This window comes from Nothobranchius furzeri, chromosome 4 (assembly GCF_043380555.1).
Source record: "Nothobranchius furzeri strain GRZ-AD chromosome 4, NfurGRZ-RIMD1, whole genome shotgun sequence".
In the NCBI taxonomy this organism is placed as follows: Eukaryota; Metazoa; Chordata; class Actinopteri; order Cyprinodontiformes; family Nothobranchiidae; genus Nothobranchius; species Nothobranchius furzeri.
Genome location: NC_091744.1, coordinates 5,785,024 through 5,810,048, shown reverse-complemented (window position 1 = coordinate 5,810,048; position 25,025 = coordinate 5,785,024). Strand labels below are relative to the sequence as shown.

At 42.2% G+C, this 25,025-nt stretch overlaps 2 protein-coding genes across 3 annotated transcripts in view; both read right to left on the bottom strand.

The window, feature by feature from the left end:
* Nucleotides 1–793: 793 nt before the first annotated feature.
* On the bottom strand, nt 794–6,963 carry LOC107390483 (nucleoredoxin-like protein 1). 2 transcript variants are annotated; one of them, XM_015967237.3, is made up of 4 exons: nt 6,832–6,963; nt 1,431–1,699; nt 1,260–1,349; nt 794–1,172 (listed from the first exon to the last, which is right to left on the bottom strand). In XM_015967237.3, the coding sequence occupies exons 2-4, from the start codon at nt 1,664–1,666 to the stop codon at nt 794–796; spliced, it is 705 nt and encodes a 234-aa protein (XP_015822723.1). In that variant the 5' UTR covers nt 1,667–1,699; nt 6,832–6,963. The 2 variants fall into 2 exon arrangements, with proteins under 2 accessions (XP_015822723.1, XP_015822713.1); XM_015967227.3 differs by having other exon boundaries at nt 1,260–1,699.
* A 5,888-nt stretch (nt 6,964–12,851) lies between these two features.
* LOC107390497 (procollagen galactosyltransferase 1) overlaps nt 12,852–25,025 on the bottom strand; it is a 32,379-nt gene continuing 20,205 nt past the window's right edge. The window contains exons 5-12 of the mRNA XM_015967247.3: nt 21,359–21,563; nt 21,161–21,280; nt 19,770–19,846; nt 19,565–19,671; nt 15,945–16,077; nt 15,154–15,281; nt 13,429–13,635; nt 12,852–13,337 (exon numbers count right to left, since the gene is read on the bottom strand). Coding sequence (XP_015822733.1) covers nt 13,067–13,337; nt 13,429–13,635; nt 15,154–15,281; nt 15,945–16,077; nt 19,565–19,671; nt 19,770–19,846; nt 21,161–21,280; nt 21,359–21,563 — 1,248 coding nt within the window. The 3' untranslated portion in view covers nt 12,852–13,066. The remainder of the gene's footprint in view (nt 13,338–13,428; nt 13,636–15,153; nt 15,282–15,944; nt 16,078–19,564; nt 19,672–19,769; nt 19,847–21,160; nt 21,281–21,358; nt 21,564–25,025) is intronic.

The following is a 25,025-nucleotide window of genomic DNA, read 5'->3' as shown; positions in this document are numbered from 1 at the left end:
GGGTGACTGTGGTCTCTGATGATTTTCCTAGCCCTTTTCAGACGCCGCTTCCTGTAGATGTCCTTTATGGCAGGAAGTGGTGCTCCGGCGATGCGCTGGCAGTTTTCCCGACCCTCTGCAACGCCTTCCGGTCCAAGGCGGAGCAGTTCCCATACCAGACTGTTATACAGTTGGTCAGGATGCTCTCGATGGTGCAGCGATAGAAGTTCACCAGTATGTCTGAGGACAGGTTGTTCTTCCTCAGAGTCCTCAAGAAGAAGAGGCGCTGGTGAGCCTTCTTGACCAGCTTGGAGCAGTTGGTAGTCCAGGTGAGATCCTTGGAGATGTGGACTCCCAGGAACTTGAAGCTGTTCACACGCTCCACTGCCGTCCCCTTAATGTGGATGGGTGGATGTGGGTCAGCATTCCTCCTGTAGTGCACGATGAGCTCCTTAGTCTTCTCAGTGTTGAGCAGCAGGTTGTTTGTGTCGCACCACTCAGCCAGACGGTCCACCTCCTCCCTGTAGGCGGTCTCATCGTTGTCACTGATGAGGCCAATCACCGTGGTGTCATCTGCAAACTTAATGATGGTGTTGGAACCATCAGCAGGTCTGCAGTCGTGGGTGAAAAGGGAGTAGAGGAAAGGGCTCATCACACAGCCTTGTGGTACACCAGTGTTCATTGTGATTGTTGATGAGCAGCGGTTATCCAGTCGGACATGTTGAGGGCGGTTGGTCAGGAAGTCCGTGTAAGTGTATGTGTGTGTATGAACTTGTCTGAGAAGGAGGTGAACAGTAATAACCACGGACTCCATTTAAAACGCTGCTCTCCTCCTCTGGAGTCCTTTATTTTCATTTGTCGTCACATTCCAGGTTTCATCCTTCTCTTCCTCATCATGTGTGTCTTTTCCCCCCTCCCATAATTTCCACCAACTCTTTTTTCTTTTGTCATCCACCGTCTTGTACTTGAGCCTCCTCACAGGGTCGGTGGCACTCCGCAGGTTGGGGTCATCAAACTCCTCGTTCAGCATGAAGGTCCTCTCCACGAGCTCGGCCGACTCCTGCCAGTTACGGAAACAGGTCGTTCCCAGGCGAGAGATGTCCTGCACGGCATTTGGGGAGAGGACGGAGCCGTCGGGACGTAGGGCGACCACTGCTGGAATGTCCTTCACCTGAAATATGCTCTGTAGCTCCCTGAAAAAAACATGAAGGGAGGCGTTTACTGCACAAAAACTAAATTCACACATATTTGGATGCTAATCCCTCTCGCCACCTACTCACTTCCTGTATGGATCTTCAAACGCCAAAAACAAAATCCTTTTGTTAAGTTCTTTCAGAACCCTTTCCTGCTGCTCTTCTGATTGGTCCAAGCTAGAAAGAGGAAATGGATATCTCATGAGTAATTCACCAGCCGTCATGAGCCAATACAGTTCAGATATGAATATAATCGACCTGATGTAGACAAGTGCGAGCAGCTTGGGGTATTCGATGTACGCTGGATCTTTCAGTTTTTTAAAGAAGTCGTTTAAAGTTGGCAGAAATTTCTGGCACTTCTCACACTCAGCTGCAGCGAAGAACAGCAGCAGGATGCGGTTTTCAAGGATCCCTATTATCTCACGCTCTGTGTTGAGTTTATCCTGGTCCGAGTTGTTCTCTACAAGAACCTGGTTTAGGAACAGGTCCACCATGATGGAAGACAGCACTGAGTTTCAGTTGAAAGCCTTGGAAAGAAATAACAACAGAGAAGTCATGTGATTTATTAAAGTAACACTAAATAGATTTTAGTTAGAGCTTTAACATTAATATCAGTGATTGCTGAGTTAGAAACTTGACCATTTTCATATTTGACACCATTCTGCAGCTTTCTGCTGACCAATCACTGCACTTAACAGTTTTCTGGAGTGGGTAGGTGCTCTATGGGGGCGCTCTTAAGCCCAGGGCACACCAGAGGCAGAAGCGCTGTGCCGTCATTTTAAAGAGATAATAATCATAATAATAGATTTTATTTGTAACGCACTTTACATTTCAATGAAATCTCAAAGTGCTACAGTAGGAAATCAGAAACAAGGTATGGAATAATTAAAAACAATGAATAAAAACAAATAAAAAAATACATAAAACCATACAATGCAAAGTTAACACATGGTTAAACAACAGCAATACCAATCAGTTTGGAAAAGCTCGTGTAAAGCAAAATGTCTTCAGATGTTTTTTTTAAAACACTCAACACTCTGAGGTGCTCTCAATGTTTCAGGGAGTGTGTTCCACAGGCGTAGGGCTGCTGCTTGAAAAGCTCGATCTCCCATGGTACGAAGTTTTGTTCTGGGCTGTTGCAGGAATTGAGAATTTCTAGAGCGAAGATTTCTTGAGGTGATGTGGATAGTAAGGAGCTCTTTAAGATAAATAGGAGCATTTCCGTGGATACACTGATAGGTAAGGAGACCTAGCTAGTATTTAATTCTATAGGGGATTGGTAACCAATGAAGAGACTTCAGTACAGGTGTGATGTGGTCGTATTTGTGACCCCTTGTCACAATTCTGGCAGCACAGTTCTGGATGTGCTGAAGTTTCTGTAGGCATCCACTAGAAATTCCAGTAAGTAAGGATTTGCAGTAGTCTAGCCTAGATGAAACAAAGGCATGGATCAACTTCTCAGCATCTGATTGGGTAAGAAACGGGCGAAGTCTTGCTGTGTTTTTTAGATGGAAAAATGATACTTTAGAAAGATGACGGACATGATTTTCAAGTGATAAATGTTGGTCCAGTTTGATTCCGAGATTAGTGGTAGATGTAGAAAATGTTGTTACTACCTATGTTACTGCCTTGTGGGGCGACGGTGGCACAGGAGTTAAGTGCTCGCCCCGTAATTGGAAGGTTGCAGGTTCGAGCCCCGCTCAGTCTGTCGCTGTCGTTGTGTCCTTGGGCAAGACACTTAACCCACGTTACCTGCTGGTGGTGGTCGGAGGGACCGGTGGCGCCAGTGCTCGGCAGCCTCGCCTCTGTCAGTGCGTCCCAGGGCAGCTGTGGCTACATCGTAGCTCATTACCACCAGTGTGTGAATGTGTGTGTGAATGGGTGAATGACCGATTGTGTTGTAAAGCGCCTTGGGGGATTCCAGGACTCTAGAAGGCGCTATATCAAATACAGGCCATTTACCATTACCTAATATGGTAATATTTTTTTAGGTTAGAAGATTTGACCTGATGAGGAGTACCAATGAGCAGTACCTCTGTTTTGCTGCTGTTTAGCTGGAGAAAATTTTCAGACATCCATGTCTTTGTCGCATCCAGGCATGCACTAAGAGCAGAAAGTGTAGATGACGAGGAAACTGAATCAATTTTGAGATAAAGCTGTGTGTCATCAGCATAAGAATGGAAGGATATCCCAAAATTTCTAAAAATATCCCCAAGTGGGAGCATATATATAATAAAGAAAATTGGGCCAAGAACAGATCTAAGAACGGTCCATTATAGTTAATGAGAGTGGCTATATGGGGAGTGCCACGCCTCATCCCAGAAGCACCGCGCTGAGACGCGGAACGGATTTACAGTACAAACCCAGCCGCAGTTTTGATAACCTTAAAGTACTATTGATCTTAAAATATTCCAATAAATAGCGTACTTATCAATCTTTAATGAACTAGTCTCACAAAACTCGACGGCAAGTCTGATCATGTACATTGAGTCCTTTCCCACTTCCTGTTCTCAAGTCCCACGTGATGTTGTGACTAATGCGCGACTTTCCAAGAAGCGCTCAGCAGCACGGAGTGGCGCATCCTGTGTGACCACTTGACTTTTCCAAATAGTGGGCGTGTCTGCCTCCGGTGTGCCCCAGGCTTTAACCTCCTTTACAGCTGCTAGTAGTTATGCTAGTAGTTTGCATTTTCAGTTCACTGACCATCAATAAAAAGCACAAAAATAAGAAAAAGAAGTTTGATTTTGCTGGAGTCATGTCAGAGTCTGGAAGTAAAAGTAAGAGAGTAATGTCTTTGGAGGCGAATAAAAGAGCTAAAACCAGGGTGAACATCGGTGCATCCTGCGCAAGTTTGAGGGAGCTTAAGGAGACTAGAAATCGCAGACTGGCCTTGTTGCTACAGAACTTGTAATATATTTAGTCCAACAGTTTGGATGCTTCTACTGCATGGTTTAATTTAGTATTAGTTGGCTCATGTCAGAGCTGGCTCGTTGTTGGCGCGAGCTGCAGCACGGTTGTTTACGACACTTGTAAGTCCACTTTCAACCAGTAGTGTGGAGAAGCAGGAAACTGCTCAGTGTTACTCAGGGGGCACAGAGGGGGTTCCAAGCTGGCTATCAGGGCGGCACTGGCCCATCCTGGACCCCACCTAGAACCACCCCTGTTAGGAATGCAGATGACCCAATAAATCTATTTGTCTTTTGACTCAGCTCCATCCTTGCTACAGAAGAAGCTCATCTTCATTGCTCTTCCTCCATACCACCATCACTCATCGTCAAGTCAGCCTGATAAAAGAAATTCATTCCCAACCTGGAAGGAGTGTTCCACCCTTTCACAGCCTTGTAGGAACAAGACTACATTTATCCAGCTGATGTTCTTACAGTATACCATTCAAATCAAGCCTAAAGGCTGGGACGTAATTTTGGGGGGGGACGGGTGGGACATGTCCCCCCCACTTTTTCAAAAGGCAGTTTTGGTCCCCTGCACTTTTTTCCGTCCAAAAACAATATTACGCTCCATTAAATGGATTTGGTTGAGCACTAGGACCGAAACGGAAACCGGTTTCCTATTAGACCCACCCAAAAGCTAATCTATTGGCTCTGCTGATACTTGCTAACGTATTATTGGCTGTTGCTGCTGTCACTCAAGTTGTAAACAGTCAGAACGTGCTCACGTTGTTTTGCTAGTTTGGAGCCGCTAGGGAACACCGGTACTGAGTCACATCGTCAACTAGACGCTGTGTAATATCAGAGCTCAGCTCAGCTTCCATTACATAACATTTGAATAAGTGTTCATTTGTGAGTCTTTGGTAGTTAGGCACAGCCAGGCGGCAGCATGTCAAGAAAACGAAAAGTGGATATAAGAGACTTCTTTCAAAGTCAAAACGTAAGTTGGAACATGTGACACCCCTGCATTAAGCTCAGACTCACCTCCTCCTTCACAAACATACTCAAAACTAACTTTTACAAACTCATCTCCTCCACATAACTGACTCCTCAGACACAATTTATTCGTATTATAATTATTATTTTTTTTATTACGTTTATCATCATAATTATTATTACTAGTAGTAGTAGTAGTAGTAGAAGTGTAACTTCAAAACTTTTATCATTTAACTTTATTGTAAACTTATCTATTGCAATGTATATGTTCACATTAAAAAGCTCTGAAAAATGAACAGTATCATCATTATCAACAGATTTTTTTAAGCTTAATGTCAAAGATGTACACTTTTCATTAGATTTATCTTATTTTTTCCATTTATTTTTTGTGTGTTGAAATGCAACAACTGTTTAAACACTTTTAAGGGAAAAAAACATATTTAATATGTTTTTATACACTCAAATGTTAGGGTGATGATCATGTGTAAAACATTAGTTCAGCATGTCCTCTAACACAGCAAATGAAATAACGGCCAGATCTCAGGAGGGACCGTTTATGTATAAATAATTTTTATACTTTTGACTAGGCCTGGGAAAGTAACACATTTTGCTGGACGATATTTTGTCCAACAAATTGTTGATGATAAACGATATCATTGTCAACATTATCTAGACCAAAATAACCACTAATATAATGTTAGTATATCATAATAATGCAAGTACACCCTTTAAAATGCAACAAATAAACCTTCATTTAACATTGAAATGTCCAGAACCAGAACTTCTAAATGAATAAAAATAACAAACAAAAATTCAATAAAAAAGGAATCTCACTCCCTGTTAGAAAATGTTGCACCCAAAACAATAAAAAAAGACCCAAAACAATAAATACAATGGCCTATCCATTGTCAACAGCCAAAACTGCACTTCAATAATGATAATAGATAAAAATAATAATAGAGTTGTACATTTTTTAACTTTGATATATATATATATATATATATATATATATATTGAGGATGGAAAAATTATTGAGATGGGCACGTGACGTGTCAAGGGGTCTTTACATAACACCCCCTACCCAAAATCCGCACAAGCCTGCTGTGTCCCCCCCACTTCTGAAATCAAAATTTCGTCCTTGCCTAAAGGTGTTTTCCACCCACAAGTGATGCTGCTTAGTGATTAAATCCCGTTTTATCCTACAGCAGGTGTTTACACGACCAAACTGACATTGTCCTGCATGTCACTATTCAGATAAAACAAAGACAAAAAACAAAAAAGCGCATGAAAACATTACGTTAGTTCGAAATACTAAAGTACAAGTCAAAGTCAAATCAAACCATAACTTGTAATAAAGTTGAGGCCTAAGAGCTGAAAATGGGTTTTATCTGTTTAATCCAGCCAGTATTTCTGTCGCTGCCGCCGCTGCAGGGCGTGAATTGACAGCGATAACCTCACAAATTAGATTTGGCTCTCTGGAGCTGAGCTGTGCCAAATCCATTTGAGACTACAATTCTGGAGTGAAACATCCCTAACCGCTGTGAGAGACTCACGTTAAAAATTTAGCAGCAACAGAGCTTACACCTGGAGATTGAGGATTTACTTTATTTCACATCTGGAGTTTAAAAAAATATATGTTTTGGTTCACCTTTCAAGCTGATCGATGGTAACTAGTCTCCATCATGGATGCTGCAGTGTTTTGTTAGTTGCTAATTTAATAGACCATCAATCTCTGTACATGCTCTGGCAGTTTAATCTACTCAAGTAATTTACCTCACCTTGAAACTTCTCGACTCCCGCAAGAATCCACGGATTCTCCCTTTTAAAGCAATTCTGATGTTTATGTGATTTATTTTCCTTCTTCTGTTGAATTTGGTGACGTTTGTTATTTTTGTGAAAGCTTTCGCCGCTTCCTCTCTTTGTAATTTGTTCACCCTGCACTCTGGAGTCCACTGAGGAAGATTACAGATAGCTGGAGGTGTGGCGGTGAGGTAATTGAGGGGTTGATGCTGCTCCATGCATGTGTGTGTGTGTCTGTGTGTGTGTGTGTGTTAGTGTGTTCTGCAGCTTTTAAAACACCAGCTCAACAGCAGAAATCGGATTACTTTAAAAAAGAAGGAAGGAGGGATGAAGAAAAAGGACAAATTGGATTGTGAAGAGAGGATGGGCATGCTCAGTGGTGGAGGGAACGCAAAGACATAGACAGGATTAAATGCAAGCATCAAGTGAGACCAGTGACCCATCTCAACCTTCCCCCGGCAGCCGAGGGGGGTCGTTGATGCCTTTTCACGTGCATTTACCCTTGAAAGCGTACTTCTGGATCTTTTGCATCAAGGTGATTTAACAGCCAGCATGTGACAGTGTCAGAGGGATGAAGCGAGGAAGTTGACGGTTTGAGCCTGGTTCTGGTAAAGCCCGGTTTGTTCACTGGAAAAAAGAAGCAGCTCAGTGATATACAGGAGCAGTAAATACCCGGGTTAATCTCAGAGGGAGAGAGAGAGGGGTGGAGGTAAATATAGAGGTGGGAGAGTGAGAGATCTAATAGGATTAGTCTGAGTCATACAGGCAAACGTCAGTGCACATGAACACACACACACACACACACACACACAATGGTCCCATGGCGTACAAGGCATAAACACGCTTTTTGGACACTGATACATGAGCAGACACAACACACGCCAAAGCTCATTAGCTGCCCTTGAGGCGAAGCTTCACCGTTGCCAGCGTCACTCTGTGTGTCGCTCAGCAATAATATAACGTTAAACTATCTGTCAGGAGAGCCGCTGTGACATTCTTCATCAGCAGCTCAAACCAAATGTCGTGACTTCCAATAGATCACCACTAAATAAAACACAGCGTCTGTTAGCAGACACAAGAGGGGTCCCTGCAGATGGTTCTTTAATATTTTTGTTAATTACACCGGCCTCCAATAACAATGTCATTGTGGACAGTAAAAAATTCAGTTTAAATAAAAAAAGGTTACTGTAATAAATGTAAAGTAACATTTTGCAATAAATGTCCCTTTAATAATGTTACTTTGTTTATTAGTGCTTAATAATGCACTAAGGATCTTTATTAGGACAAAGGGCCCGAGGGTCTGCTTAGTGATAAATTACTTCAAATTGGATTCAACATTAAGCAGTTATTACTTTATTAGTTTATTCATGCTTAATAATGCACTAAGTAACATCAATTAAGGGACCCTTGTAAAGTGTTTCCATGTGCATTCAAGTTTTATTAGATTTATGATTGGATTTTATGAGCTAATATTAATATAATATTTGTGTCAGTATCAATCATAATATGTTATAGGACACTGGTAAGAAAAATGACATTGGTATTTGCCCTCTACAGTACTTTGACCCTCCTCTAGAGGTCAGAAGATTAGAGTCATAGAGGAAGTCTTAGAGCAGGGTGTCCAAACATTTCAACACAAGGGCTAAAGGGCCCCCAGTGAGTCGTGGAGGATGGCTGCTTATACTGACCCAGGATCATCTGGAGGTTTCTTCCAGTTAAAAGGGAGTTTTCCTCTCCACTGTCGCTACATGCTTGCTTAATATGAGGATCGCTGTAAAGACTCTGACACTAGTCAGTGACTCGATGCGATCTTCCGTGTTCCTTATAAACTTTTTACTGATTGGCTAAATGAACTGACCTGTGTTGAAATGTTTACTGTGTGAAGTGCCTTGACACGACTCTTGTCGTGATTTGGCGCTTTATGAATAAACTTGAATTGAATTTAACTGTTTATAGTCGACTTTTTTGGGCCCCCACACCAGTTTTAAGAAAATCTTAACTTCACTGATTTGTTTTTTAAATGTGTCATGTATTCAAAGACCTAGTTTGGTTCTCTCTTCTAACCCTTTTGATGCCTCAAAATGTGCCTACGTTAGCCCTATAGAGACATTTTCTTAAGAACATAATGCTTGTGCAGTAAATGTAGAAAATAGATGGTTTCTATTAATTAATAATAAAAAATAAATATTTATAGAAATATACCATCAACGAATACATGCAATGCAACAAAAAAAAAGTTTTTAAAAACCAATAACTGGAACACATTGTCCTCTCAGGGACACTTGTAATCATCATTAGGCTTGAAGGATCTGTATAAAGTGACTGGAACTCCTTAATGACCATAAACCAATAATTTAAACAGGAAAATAAAGACAGAAAAGACCAAAACTACGACGAAGATGAAGCATCTCAGAGATCTATTAGCATAAACTTGCTCTCAAAAAGGATGTGAGCTGCTTTTGTGTCTGATCTTATCAAGGTTAATGTTTCTGTCACTGCTAAAACATGGAAGGTGCTGCATAAAATCCTCTTTTGCAGGTGCTTGGTCTCCTTAGGACAACTTTGAGATGTCCTAAAAATCCCAAGGGAGGAACATGAATATTTATGGAGATGAAAAGATATTCTTTTGATATATAAACAAGACCAATTCAGCTTGTTTAGATCAGATCTGGTCGGCCATGTTTGCTTCAAACAAACCCGTTTGAAAGAGGTAAGAGTTGGAAGAATAGTGGGGTGTGTGTTTGTGTTTAAAGGTGTTGAACACTTGTTTAATCAATTCATTTAGGAATAAATGCCTTGTAAGTCGTTCTCCGGGGGCAAAAGTCACTGGTGCATCATTTCTTGGAACTAGCAGTGACCCACATCACAGCGGAGCCTCAGACAACGGTTTTGAAGTCTCACCTCGGATTAGATTACAGTGACATCTCTACCACTGACTTGCAACGTGGATGTTTTATCTCCACAAACAACTCAAGCCTGGAGGAACTTCTGCTGTGTGCTGAAGTTGCAAATGCTAACAGTTGGCTTCTGCTAGTCGGGTCATTTTCTGCTGTTTCCTTGACCCTAAAAATAACAACAGCCTTCCCCGTCATAAATCAAGATGGGTGAGTCCATGAATGCTCAGCGACAATGTGACATAGATCTGTCGAGCTTTTCAAATCCTGTTAGCGTGCATTTTCTCTCAGAAGCTAATGCAGGAGATAGGTGTAGGGGACTTTTTTCATGTTCAGCCTGCATGAAAAACAGAATGACTGATAAATCAGAAGTAAGATTTAAAAAAGTTTTTTCAGTGTTTCACGCCTTAAGGCAGCCCTTAAAACCAGGACCGCCTTAAAAACATTCCAAAGCAGAACATTCTTCACCGAGTTCAAACGTCGCCAACCTCTGACCTGCTTGCAGTAGTCTCTATAAGACATTAAAGAAACTAACATTAAAACAAGCTAAAATGCTATTAAAATAACAGCAGTGTTCCTTCATTTAGGCCTTTTAAAGACATTATGCCTCTAATTAAATATCTTCTGATTTGAAAAGGATCTCTTCATTAATTACCATAAATCTGTGAAGAGGACAGAAAGTATGCTCCACTGGTCAATTATGAATAAAGGATGAGTCTAAACATGGTGAATGTAATTGTAGCCCGTTTTAACTGACCATTATGTAATTATGGTGAGGGCACACACCAGCAGGCGCTAATTAAAGGAAGTCTCGGATGCATTGTGGGATGTTTGGGCTCACATAAAACAGCTGCGTGTGAAAATTGTCACAGCAGACAACAATTAGGAGTCTACTGAGCTCCGAGGTGAATATCTTCTGATGTTTTCTCGTTTAGTTCAGTAAACGTCAGCCAAAAAGGCTTTTTTTATGACAAAGACTCATTTTAAGGAGAGGCAAAACACCAAAGCGTTCCTTAAAAAAAATCTATTTTCATTTATTTCCAATAAACAGACAAAAAAAGCTGCTAGTTTGTATTAAAAAGACTAAATGTTAAAAAAAGGAAAAGACTAAAACCAACCTGTTGTCCAAAAGGGAGAGCACTTTGGTAAGTCACAGAAAACAGATACATTCATCAATAAAAACAAAAGGTAAAGCATAAAAGTAACACGGTTGAACAACAGCTACACTAAAAGTGATAGGAGACACTAAAGGGGAACTTTCTTTAGGATTAACTTAAAAGTAACATTTTCTTTGGTAGAAATGACCACAGCCAGTAAACATGCAACAGAAGAAACAATCAGTTCAAGCTGCAAATGTTCTACCCAGCTAGTCCAGGTTTATTAAAGGTGTTGAGCACTTGTTTAATCAATACCTTTCCAGTGGTCTCTAGGAGGAATCAAGGCCCTGCAAGTCGTACTCAGGGAAGAAAAACACTGGTGCACCTTTTCTGGAACTAGAAGTGAGTCACATCGCAGTTGAGCTTTGGGCCCAATCCCAATACTCACACTGAGCCCTGCGGTCTTCGGCGAAGTGCACTTGGAGAAGGTGCGCAGTAGGGTTTGAGTGTGTAGTACACAAGTGTGCAAATAATTGCCGAATTGAGACAGGGAGCGTTGCGCCATCGATCACAACGCATGCCGGGATGCTGGTCGCTGTGAAACTTTTCTCAAAAACCTTTGTTAACAACTTTCAAACAAACAATAAAGCAATTATTTGAAATTAATTTTTACTTCCGTGCTGCTTCGTCTAAAACATTCAGAGCATCAACTAATCGTTCTAAAATGAACAAATTTAATTAGAAAATACATTTTTCTGAAAAGGAACTTGAGCCTTTTCTCCTGCAGCAATGACTTGTGGGTAATTCCCTTGCCCAAGGTCTGCATCGCTGCGGACTTGGGTGAAGTGCAGATTAAGGGTGCAATGGGGGCGTGGTCAACTTTCACACTTGAGAATCGGGACACCCTACGCATTCGCACCCCTGGCCAGGAACGCACAAATGAAGGGCACAAGGGTGCAAGTGCGAGTATTGAGATTGGGCCACAGTTGAGTTTTGGGCCCAATCCCAATACTTGCACTTCCACCCTTGCACCCTTCAATTGCGCATTCCAGTCTACAGTTGCAAGTCTTGGGGTGTCCCGATCCTCGAGTGTGGAAGTTGACCACGCCCCTTTTGCACCCTTGATCAGCACTGGTGTGCATCGATGTGGACTTGGGCCAAGTCTATCACTCATAGTCCATTGCAGCATGAGAATTTTATAGGTGGAACAATGGTTCAAGTGCCATTTTTGAAAATATTTATTTCTAAACAAAAGAAGTTCATTTTAACACGATTAATAATATTTATTCATGCTCTGAATGTTTTAGACTAAGATTTATTGTGAACAGCAACAGATGTGAACTTTGAAAGTTGTTCATAAAGATATTTTTAAAAAGTAGCACATGCAGCATCCCAGCATGCATTGCGGTTGATGACACAATGCACCCTGCTCCAATTCAGCGATTATTTGCACACCTGTGCACTACGCACTTGAAGCCTTACTGCACACTTCCTCCAAGTGCACTTCGCTGAAGCCAGTAGGGCGCAGTACGAGTATTGGGATTGGACTTCAGACGGTGGGTTCTGGAGTCTTATTTCCTGACATTTGGACATCACAGCTCTGATTGGATATCAGCAAAGGGACTCTATCACTGACGTGTAACAGGATATTTTAAATCCACAAATAACACAAGCGCGGAGGAGCTTCTGCTATGTGGTGAAGTTGCTAATGCTAGTGGGTAGCGTCTATTAGCCGAGACGGTCTCTGCTGTTTGCTGGACGCTAAACAAACATCTGTTCCCGAGCCAAGATGGATGAGTCCATTAATGCTAAGTGACGTAGATCTGCCAGGCTGTTCAAATTCTAGTTTCACCGTCTATCTTCTATCAGAAGCTAATGCAAGAGATAGGTGTAGGAGACTATTTTCATGTTCAGCCTGCATGAAAAACTCAGAGTGACCGATTAAAATCCGAAATAATAATTTAAATATGTTTTTTCAGTGTTCCACACCTTTAACAAGACCTTTGGAGAAGAAGAACCAAAGAGACCTCTTTCTGAAACACAATCAGGAGAAGGTTTGGATGCAATAAATAAAGCTATTAGTCGACTCTTCAAGAGTTAAGTCTACATCTAATCTCTCTAGAGAAAGATCCGTTAGTGGAGTAAGAAACCCAACCCGGTCGCTGTTCCGTCTCCCTTTTGTTTTATACAGAGTTGTGTTCGTTCTCGTTCTCTTTCCTCCATCACAGCTCGTCTCGAGCGCTCCAGTTCTCCAGATCGGACTGCAGCACATCAGAGTTCTGGGCCTCGAAGCTCAGCTCACCCTGCTCCTGAGTTTTCCTCGACTTGGCACGATCCCAGTCCGTTTTGACAGTCTCGTTGTCCCACACGACCGATGTTTCTGTGTCGCTTATGTAGCCCGCGTCTCCCGTGTAATGGGTGGGATACACCAGCAGCGGCTCGGCTGAAAATGCACGCAGATCCCGGCGCTCGAAGTGATCCATGTACTCCAAACTGAAGAACGACGGGAAAAGGGACGGACTTGTATGAAAAGGAAGGAAGCTAAACAGAAGTACAAAAAGAGCAAGAGATGGATCACACTCACATCGGGTGCTTGTTGTACATCACAGGGAGGAACTCATCGACAGGAAGCATTTTGATCAGAGGTTCGGCCCGGAGGAGCTTTCGAGCTCCTTGTAATGACAGCATGTAGCCGAGAGTCCAGTAGGAGTAATCCGCCTCCACCAGATTATGGATGTTTGGAAGAGACTTCTCAGGATGGTCCACCTGCATTCGCTTCCGTCCAATGTAACTGAACAGCAGACGAGAACACAACTTACTGATTAATAAAAGGTCCAGACTAGTTATTACAATCCCAGACAGAAGAAAGAATATTCATTAGCATCTGGAAATCATTCCAGATTAAGAGCGAAACCACAAATATTTATTAAAACTTATGTTCTTTTTCTAAATTAAGGTTCTTTTCTCACTAAACTAGGACTGGGAATTTGTGTTCCCAGTTTGTTCAGATGGTAATCCTACAATTTGCTGATAGAGTTGTTGTTGGCACGCCTGGAAATCATCCGAATCTCTTTCCAGTGGGTCAGGAACGGCAAGAAATGTGGGAATCCTTTTGGAGACTTTGGCGATCAAACAGCAAATAAAGTCGTAATTTATTTCAAAAGATCCAAGAGAATTTGCAAGAATTTGGCTATTTGTTCAACACAATGCAATTAGACCCTCAAGGAAGGAGGAGAGGCGAGGATTCAACCTGCTTGGGAATACAATTTAAGCAACAAATATGAAATCAGCTCCAGAAGAAATCATCGGTATTATATTGATTAAGGGTTTGATTTATTTCAAGAAGAAAATCAATCTGAACAGTTCAGACTTTCAAGACTGTTATCAGAATTAGGGCTGCACAACACATCGTAAATATATCGCCATGGCGATATCAGCATATGCATATCGCAAAAACAGAAAAATAAAACCGCAATGAATGGTCAGCTCGAAAGTTTGCTACTCATTATGCATTTTGTGAAATGGAAGCATGAAGTTTTTGACAAATCAAAAGGAGTCTTTAACCATTTGGCCAATCGAGTAGGTTCTTATAGGTTTGATGGCCGCCACCTGGGCGGACGGCACTTAGTCTGGATGGCTTGCAAACACCTGAGTTAGCGCCGTTCTGCTCTTTCTGCTTTTCCCAGGATCCACTTTCTTTTTCCATTTTCTCACATCTTTTAATCACTATTTTTGCTTTTCCCATATTTTATGATAATTTGTAGTCATTAAAATTATTATTTTTCTTTGTTTCGATTATTTTGTTCTTGATTTATGGATTTGTTTATTTATTCCAAGTCATATGTTATCGCGCATCACAGGCTTTCCTAATATCATGCAACCCTAATCAGAATTACGTTTCTGCAAATCCAATAAGCTCATCCTAAACATAAAAACTCTATTTTTGTGTCTTTTAAAGATATATATAACATTTTCAATGATAAAAGTGTCTACTTCAATATCCAAGACAGTTTAGCACCTTAAAAACGTCGCCTGTACAATTGTGTATCAAATTTAACAAATGAATTCAATAAAAAACAGTAAGACGACACCTAAATACTGTTGATGTAACCAGACATAAAACAACAGAAATGATTTTTAGGAGAAGACGTTTCAGGAATGTTAAGATGCTAAATCCCCAGAAGTTACTGTGACATCTGCCTGCTGGTATCTGACAAATCGTGTGTGACAGATGGATGGATGATATTGTAGAAGAAGGTAATCCTTTGTTTACAAAAATCCTTTTTTCTGCGAGTGAAGCTTCACTCACATGAGATCCCAGTCCAGCTTGTGTGCTGTGACCTCCTGCAGCAGCGCCTGGAGGCGGCGTCTAAAGAACACCTCGAATCGCAGGTCGTCCTCGAGGACCAGGGTCGTCTGCAGACCTCGGTCGACTATCTAAAAAAACAAAACACAATCAGCAGGTATTAAACTTTAATTCAGAAAAAGGAGGAACTAGAACTCACATGATGGTGCTGAGTGAACGATGGTCTAATAAACATCTAATGCACTCCTGTTGATTTTAGAAGACATGAACAGCTTCATCCTTCAGTTACGAGCTTAAAGACTTCCTCTTTCTTAGAAACCCCGGGGGGTTTCAATAAAGGCTGAAGAGGTCTTCAAGGGTCAAAAGCCAATTTTCAGTGTGATGATGTCTGGCATGAGGGGTAACCGGGAGTCCACGCCTGAATGAGGCCAATAGAGACATGGAGGCCACTTACAAGGATCAATCTGCAGGAGTTTTTATTTAACTAAGATGTATATGTGAGGAATTCACTTATAGTGAATGTAGTGCAGGAAGAATGAGGTAGCTTAGTGAAACTGTTTTTATGGGACACCCTGAAGGTTCAGTGGTTAAAGTTCAGATTTAATGTTTCAAGCATCCATTTCTTGCATTTTCAGTCTATTTCTAAAAAAGAGTTTATATCCTCTAACAATATATTTTTGAGCCAAATCTGTAAACATGAAGACACCAAAACATATTTGAATGCACACAAACACTCATTTGTCCCAGAAAACCGGGCTTCGTTTAAAAAACGGCATCATTTCTGATTTTCTCACCTCCTTCCAGATGTTATAATGAGACAAGAAGCAACCAAGTTCCCCTTTGGTGAGAGGTCGGCCATGATAAGGGTCTTTGTATCCTGGCAGCATCTTAATCCCCAAAGTCTCTATATGAGATGTGTTCAGAGCTCTGAGAGAGAGAAAAAACAATAGGGAGAAAAGAAAATTAAAGATGGAAGTGATAAATTATTTGGATGTTTTGAGGGCCTGGTTCAGAATGAGGTCAGATTTTGTTGCCCTGACTTTAAATAAAGCCCCATTCCCACCTGTACCGGGTCGGCCCGGGCCGGGTAGCCCCAGTCGGCCCCAGCCTGGCCCGGTTGATTCCACACATCCTTGCCTTTAGCCCATGTGGGCTGATTCTACCCACCAATCAGAGGCTTGCTCTAATGGAAGGTGTGAATGGGCTGATTCTACCCACCAATCAGAGGCTTGCTCTAATGGAAGGTGTGAATGGGCTGATTCTACCCACCAATCAGAGGCTTGCTCTAATGGAAGGTGTGAATTTGCTGTCAGCAGTGGGTGTGTTGGCCCTGGTCGGCCTGAAGCAGACCCCCTCGGGAAGAGGGCCGAGAATGAGCCTTGGTTGGCCCGGGAAAATTCCAGGCCACCCAGATATGTAAACAACCTACGCAACCCGGCCCGGGCCGACCCGGTACAGATGGGAATGGGGCTTAAGATTGTATTGATCAAACATGGCCTCCGATGAGCAGCAAGTGTGGGGAAAATAGCATCCTGAACCACTATTTTATAATATGAGTCTTTTAAAAAGGTTACGTCAAAATAAGTTTATTTGGTTTGTTTATGGCTAAAATATAAATGTCGTAAAGTGAAACAATGTTCATTCATAATGAAATATTCTTTTAGACCCTTTGATGATTAGATCTGTGGAAAAAGTTTATATCCATCCATCATCATCCACTTATCCAGAGTTGGGCAGCAGCCTAATCAGAGAAGCCCAGACTTCCCTCTCTGTCACTTGTGCCAGCAATAAAATGTTCCCTGGTCAGCCGAGAGAAATAGTCTCTCCAGTGTGTCCTGAGTCTTCCTTTAGGTCTCCTCCCAGTTTGACGTGCCCGGAAAACCTCACCAGGGAGGCGTCCAGGAGGCATTCTAACCAGATGCCCGAGCCACCTCAACTGGCTCCTCTCGATGTGGAGAAGCAGCGGGTCTACTCCGAGCCCCTCCTGGATGACCGAGCTTCTCACCCTATCTCTAACCCCGGGTTTCCACGGGAGCCGTCAGCAGCACGTTACTGCAGCAGCACGTCTTGCTCGCGTAAGCTGCTGCTTGGCCCTTCCCACGAGACGCGAAGCAGCAGGGGAGCAGCTGTCACCGACCGAGCGCGAAGTCACACAAGTGGCTTCGTCAGTAAACACAACAACAAGCAGGAGAAAACTACAACAAGGCTTGTGTTTTATGTTCTGTCCGTTTTATAATCGCCAATACGGACCTGAAAAACAAAGGAGACCGCTAGCTAGGTGATAACTTTTCACGGGGCCGCACAGTAAGTAACCTAAAGCAACCGGAAGGCAGTACGTTCTTTATTCTGAAAATCTCGGGAGCTTCTCTCCGTTTCCGCGTCCGATTTCCTGTCTTTCCTTCCCCAAAAATGTCGAACTTGACCCGTTTCAGAGGCGTCGCGCGTAGGAAATAGAACCGGCGCGTAAAGGCCGCGACATGCTGCTCCTGAGACGCGGCCGACTCGCGCTGCTGACGGCTGCCGACGGCTCCAGTGGAAAAGGTTCTGTTGACCACAGCGGTTCCTATCAGCAGCTATGACGTGCTGCTGCAGTAACGTGCTGCTGACGGCTGCTGTGGAAAGCCGGGGTAAGGGGCAGCCCAGACACCCTGCGAGGAAAAAGCTACGTGACCATAGGTGAGGGCAGGAACGTAGATCGACCAGTGAATCGAGAGCCTCTCGTCCCGGCTCAGCTCCCTCTTCACCACAACAGATCAGCACCAATCTGCCTATCGATCTCACGCTCCATCTTTTTCCCCATTGTGAAAAATAAGCAGAGACCAGATCCTTAGCCCACCAAAACGAATCCCCTCGCCACCTTGGCTGCGACTAGAAATCCTGTCCATAAAAGTTAGAAACAGAATCGGTGACAAAGGGCAAAAGTATGAACAACTAACATCTAACCTGTTGTAGATAGCTAGCTGAACAACCAGTTTGGACTGGACTCGTTGGACTTGGCTTGACAGAACAGCTGAGAGAGCCGTCTACAACGGGTAAGAACTAAAAACAATCTACACCGCTCTTTTAGGTCCCATGACGATCACATTATTAACCAAACATCTAGCTATAAAATCTGTCCCAACATAACGGTTCACTACCCTTAACCTGGTTTACAAAAACAGAATTTATTGATTATGTTTACTGTAGCCCAATAATTAAATTATTCCCAAAGCGGGCAGCTTGTTTTCCAAAGCTTGGAATTAAAATGGATGTGGCTCTAAAAATGGACTCTCACGTTAATCACATGGTTAAATCATGTTTTTATCAGCTGAGACGTCTTTCCAAACTAAAACCCATTCTGAATCGGCGCCACCTCGAGACAACCATTCACGCTTTCATCACCTCAAGGTTGGACTACTCCAACGCAATTCTGTTTGGTATTTCAAAAGCCGCATTATCTCGCCTTCAGCTGATCCAAAATACGACGGCAAGATTTCTGACCAATACTGGCCGTCGGCAGCACATCACTCCAATTTTAGCAAGACTTCACTGGCTTCCTGTGCACTACCGCATACGTTTTAAAATTTTATTGTTTGTTTTTAAGGCGCTGAATGGCTTAGCACCACCCTACATATCCGAGTTACTCACTCCTTATGTGCCAGGCAGGACTCTCCGTTCAGGTGACCTACACCTACTACAAATTCCCCGTCAACGCTGCAAAACCCGTGGTGAACGAGCTTTTTCTGTCTGCGCTCCAAAACTTTGGAATGATCTCCCGCTGAATATCAGAATCTCCTCCTCCATTGGGGTTTTTAAGTCCCACTTAAAGACTTATTTTTATTCTCTTGCTTTTACTACCTAGCTATTTTATCGATGGTTTATTTACACTGTTCTTTGACTGATTTTATTGACTTCTCATGGTTCTTTTTGTTCTGCTCTAGTTGTTTTATTCTTTTATATTATTCTTTTAACCCTATATGTTTTTACCCCTGTACAGCACTTTGGTCAGCTCACATGCTGTTTTTAAATGTGCTCTATCAAATAAATGGAATGGAAAACCACAGAATGTATTTCAAGCCTGACTTGTTGAAAAACAAGAAGCCATTCACTTAATCAGTTTAAAACCTCGTCTCCAGCTGGAACGTCTTAATCACATATTAATCACAGTGCTGCGTTTACACCTGTTGGTTCATATTTTCTTGGCCAGATTGAATCAAAACAAATAAACCATGAAAACAGCAGGACAGATTTTTAAAGCCAAGCAGCATAAAAACAAATGAGCTAAACCCGTTCCTTCTGGAAAGCAGCTAGTCTCCACCTGGTTGTTTGTCTCCATCTTTACTCCCTACATGATTCTCCACCGCTGGCTGCAGAAACACAAATAAGGAAGATGGAGGCAGTGGGAGGAGGAGGAGGAGGAAGATGAGAAACGTACTTGCCATCCACAGCAGCAATAACCTTACAGCTGAGCTCCTGCTCATACAAACTTCTCAGCATTCGCTCGCGACGATCGGCTCTCCGAACCAGATTGATCATAAAAACCTGGGTGCACACACAAATCCCATAATTAAAAAAAATTACTTCACACACGCTCAGGTGATGGAGTACGCTCGTTTGTGAGAGGGTATGCAAGAATGTACCTCATCAAAGCCCATCTTGTTAGGCTGCTTGGGAGGGACAGAAAGGAAGCTGGAGGGCTCCAACGGCGGATTATTCACTGTCGAATAAAAAAACCGAGTTACAAAGAGAATAATTTAATGTGTCGAGGAGGGAATCCCAAAGTGGAGAACTAGGAAAGGGGAACTGCAGATGATTCTCGATGCCTCGCCTGGGAGATTGCAAAAGATGAATCATAGTTAATAAGCATGTGAAGGTGAACCGATATGAATCTGAACCCAAACGGAATGTTAAAGATGTTATTACATCAGCACATGGCTCGCTGGTTCAAATAAGCTGATTCTGGATTTAAAACATGACTGAACACAGTTTGACTGCAGCCAGCAGACCCTGTAGAAAGTCAGTGTGATGTTAGCAGGTTGGCGTGGAAGTGACGCACTCCTACAGCCAGAAAACCCGCAAACAACACTGGCTTGGTTTAGAGTGCACCGTTGTCACTTCTGACATCTGGAAACCCGCCGACCAAACATCCTGAAGGCTGGATTCACTGCAGCACTGAGACCACAGATGTGAATTCTCACCTGCTCAAAGACTGGATGCTAATAAAGGTAGAACAAGAAAAAACAAGATGAAAATGTGCACTTACAGTACATATCACTGTAAAACATTTTCATTTGCAAGTCAGCGGCAGAGTCCTATTGCTGTTATACAATCCAAGGCGAGATGTCCAAATATTAAAAAAACAAAACAAAAAAAAAAACTCAAAATCCTGCCGTGTTCTGCCACCCTGCTGCAGCAGACTTGCCTATGCTGATGCAAGAGATTCTGGGCTTTTTTGTACCCCGAGTACGACTTGTAAGGCATTCATTCCTACCAGAGACCCAAATGTATTCATTAAACAAGTTTCCCACAACTTGGACTTTAAAGCACTGCTTTCTTAAAATAATACATTAATCAAAAAGCTACACAGTAAATGCACGCCTGATGCCTTTAAAGTAAAAATATATCAGTCTGTGTCTTCTCGTTGCTATGAAACACCAAAGATAATTGTAATTCTCTTATTAGTTATTAAATATGTGCATCTAAAAGTAGTGTATTAATGCAACATTAATAGGCATGGCTTTTGGTTCCAGTTAGAAATTCACACATTAATAATAATAACAACCTAGAATTAAAACAAATCCCATCAGATTAAATGTAATAATTTTGTTTCAAAATGTGCCTTGTCAGATTTTTATCACACTAATATTTTTAACTTTTAATCCATCCATGGTGGTGAGATGACACCTTTCCCATTCCCAGAAATATCCCAGAACTCGTCTAATGGAAATGCAGCTATTACATCAAATATATTACATTAGACTGAATTATTGTCACAATAAAAAAAAGAAATGAAATCCCTCCAAAAGCTCACCCATGATCTCAAGGTGTGTGTGCAGAAAGCTCTCCACCTCATCCTGCAGAGTAGCGTGGGAACGCATCGGCACGGGAATGTAGCCGTAGACCTCTCTGTTGCACACGTACATCTGCACATCTGAGGAGAGGAGTTTACAAGTTTAAGCAGCTCAGTGATCCCACAACATCACTCGTATCTGTGCTGTATTCTTCCCACCTGCCATGCGTGCAGAGTGAGCAAAGACAATAACATCGTCCACAGCCCAGTTGTACTCGGCGTGAGGCGGGTAAAAAGCCAGCTCGCGTGAGGCCTCTTTCCTCAGATCCAGCAGGTAGGTGGAGTGGACCATGGGTACGGCGAAACAGCCCCGACGCTCGCGTCTGCGGATGGGGATGTAGTCTGGTGTACGCTTGTAATAGCCCTGAGAAATAAAACCACAAGTTGTTTAGGACTTGAAACTGTCATTTAAAATCAGGAGTTGGGAGTAAATAAGATCCAGGGGGTCAAAGTTTCAAAATGCAAACCACGTCTTTAAAAAGTCAATCATCTTCTGTAAAGCCCAAACGCAGTTTTCTTTTTTACTGACCTACATCAAAACAAAATGCCTTCTGTATAAAAGTGATCAAACATAAAAAAGCTAATGTTAAAGCTGTTGCCAGTGTCTCATTTGATTACCATGGCAACCACAAACCTCTCTCTCTTTCTACCTGACTGCACTCAAGCCTCAAAAACACACAAGAAAAAGTATGTTAGACTATTCCCGATTGGAAACAAAATCTTATCAGAAATCGTGATAGAAAAAAGAATATCGGGCAATTAGTACCAACTAGGAATGTAAGAAAATTAGCCTAGTGAACTAGACCTAATTCTTGCTTTGCAAAGTTTGGTCTAGGAACGCTCCACTGGAACCTCTGCAGCCCCAACAGCATTCTGGCTGGCCAATCACAGCTTTCTAGAGGGGTTTCAAACATATAAAGAGCTGTGATTGGTCCGTAATGGTGGGCCAATCATAGTGCTCTATCTGCTTAGTGAACAAATCACAGAGCTTTATCCGCTTTGTGGGCCAATCAGGGCACTCTATATGCCTGGTGGGTGGGATGATGCAACAGAGTGAAACAAGAGTATGTCACATTCATTGTCCAGTGGAATGTGGAGAGCATTTGAAAGACAACGGTAGAACCCGCCCCACAACCGAGAGCCGTCAATGGAGCGTGGCCAGACTAAATAATACATTTATTTAGTCTGGCTTGCCAGGCTATAAGAAAATATCAATACCCTGAAATATCGTTTTATTTCAGGGTATGATACTGAAATGATATTTAAAAGCAGTGCATTGATTTTTTCTTTAAGTATTTACATGCTAACATTTACTCTATTTCTCTTGTGTGCAATTCAAACTCCAACTGCTAGGTGGCAGCAAGTTTTCCCGCCTTCATTCTCAAGCCTAGTTTATACATCAGCAAGTTTGCACTTTCTCTCTCTCCTTCTCTCTCTCACACTCACACACACACACACACACACACACACACACACACACACACACACACACACACACACACACACACACACACACACACACACACACACACACACACACACACACACACACACACACACCTGTTATACTTCTCTGCGGGTGTGTCAGTGTTGGCAATTCTCCACCAGCGCAGCAGAGGGCGTAGCGCATTTCTGGGGTATCCTGCCATCAACGCATTCACGTCTCTATCGTGTTTATATTGCGTTTATCCATTTCAGAAACTTTATTTGTCCTCCACTTCTCCATTCAGCCACCACCTCTAAACTCACATTTCCCGTAATTTCCCGACATGAATAAAGTTTGTTACGTATCTTTGTACTCCTTTAGTTACGAGGGTATAAACGTTTTATATCGTTGGACATACACCGCGAGATGTTCTTCAATCTGCTTTGCATCTGTTGCTAGATATCTTCGGCTCTCGTTTCATTTTTTTAAGGGGGAAAGGTGGTGCATGACAAAGTTAAAGGAAGCGTCAACCTACCCAATCACAGGCCAGCGATCTCCGTCGCTTTCTATGGATGGTTAGAAAAGTGGGCTGTACTACGTCTGTAGGACGCGGGGCTACGGTGGCACCCGAGTTAAGTGCTCGCCCCGTAAACGGAAGGTTGCAGGTTCGAGTCCCACTCAGTCTGTCACTGTCGTTGTGTCCTTGGGCAAGACACTTAACCCACGTTTCCTGCTGGTGGTGGTCGGAGGGACCGGTGGCGCCAGTGCTCGGCAGCCTCGCCTCCGTCAGTGCACCCCAGGGCAGCTGTGGCTACATCGTAGCTCATCCCCACCAGTGTGTGAATGTGTGTGTGAATGGGTGAATGACTGATTGTGTTGTAAAGCGCCTTGGGGGGTTCCAGGACTCTAGAAGGCGCTATATCAAATACAGGCCATTTACCATTTAGGAGTCTTTGCAATGACAGAAAATGGCATTTTGCGAATGTACCGACACTGACGGACACGTATAAACTAGCCTTGATGTAACAAGATCTTGTGATAACACCAGACGTGTCTTGGAAGCGTCTGGTCTACGTTTTCCAAATAAATAAAATCTTAAAAATCGCACATATTGTCTGACATTAAATATCGCAATATATTGTATTGTCTCACCTGCATTGTGATATAAATCATATCGCTGGATTCTTGCTAATACACACCTCCAGAAATAACAGTGCTTATACATTGGCACCCTTATTTCGAATATTTGCGTGCAACCACATAAATGACCCTCATTTTAATCTGAAAAGAAGAAAAACTTGAAAGAAACTTTTAGTGATTTCTCAGATCAGCAAGTTTCAGCACTTGCGTTTATTCAACAGTAACTGCATATTCAATAGAAACATGTTTCACACCGAGATCTGATTCTCAAAAGACTCATTTTAGTGAGCACAAACAGGTATATTATTTAGTAAGACTGAAAAGGGTAGGCCAAATGAAGAGAAAGTGGGCCAAATTTAACATAATGACTGTGTGGGCGAGCTGTAGAGCAGCCAAACAAATGTTCTGATGTCATTAGACTTCATCAGACCTGAACATCACATCAAATCAACAATCACTCTGTCCACCTGTCAGATGAAACAAAACATTTACTTTAATTACAAATTAATTTGGCAGCACAGCGTTCACCTGCAGAATACAGAGTACAAATAAATAAATAAATTAACAAAGCCACTCACTCACACCTTCAAATGGATTCAGTTACTCTTTCAGGTGACCTATTCCAAAAACACCATTTCCTCATGAATAACAACAAATATTACTCAAAGCAAAATTGCCTCCAGGATATTTTTCTTTGTTGTGAAAATGATGAGAAATTTATTCAAGCGAACAGCATGAAAATTGACATTTTACTTTCCATCAGTGAGCTACAGACTAAATAGTGGGTCTCATAATTCATCAAGGCTGTAAAAGGATTTTAAAAAATAAAGCATTGATCATTGATAAGAAAGTATCTGAAGCTTTAAGAATTTTAAACACTGATTCATTTCAACGGTGCACATTTACAAGAGGCTGATCTGCAATTGAATACTCACTTAAAGGGGCCATATCATGGAAAAGTCACTTTTGGAGCTTTTAACCATGTGACGATTTTATTTGCTCTTGTAGAAAAATAACATTTTTGGCTGCATTCATGCATTTTCCTGTTTCAGCTGCAAATTTTTACTCTAAAAATATTGTAAAGTGTCAAAGGAAACTAATCTCATCATCAGGCTGTGTTCCTCTACTGGAAGCTAGTCTCTGGTCTGAACCTCGTTTGTTTCTCAATGCCAAGGAACCTTGTCTTGATGTCTTGGCCCCGCCCCGGTTGCCTAGGAGATATGTCATCAGGAACCACCAAGGCGTGTTCCAAGGTTCATG

What these genes read in the sequence shown, in the direction of transcription:
- LOC107390483 (XM_015967227.3), bottom strand. Translation starts at nt 1,666, where the DNA reads ATGGTGGACCTGTTCCTAAACCAGGTTCTTGTAGAGAACAACTCGGAC. An exon ending in TTTGAAGATCCATACAGGAA is followed by an intron (nt 1,173 to 1,259) that starts GTGAGTAGGTGG and finishes TGTTTTTTTCAG; the next exon opens with GGAGCTACAGAGCATATTTC.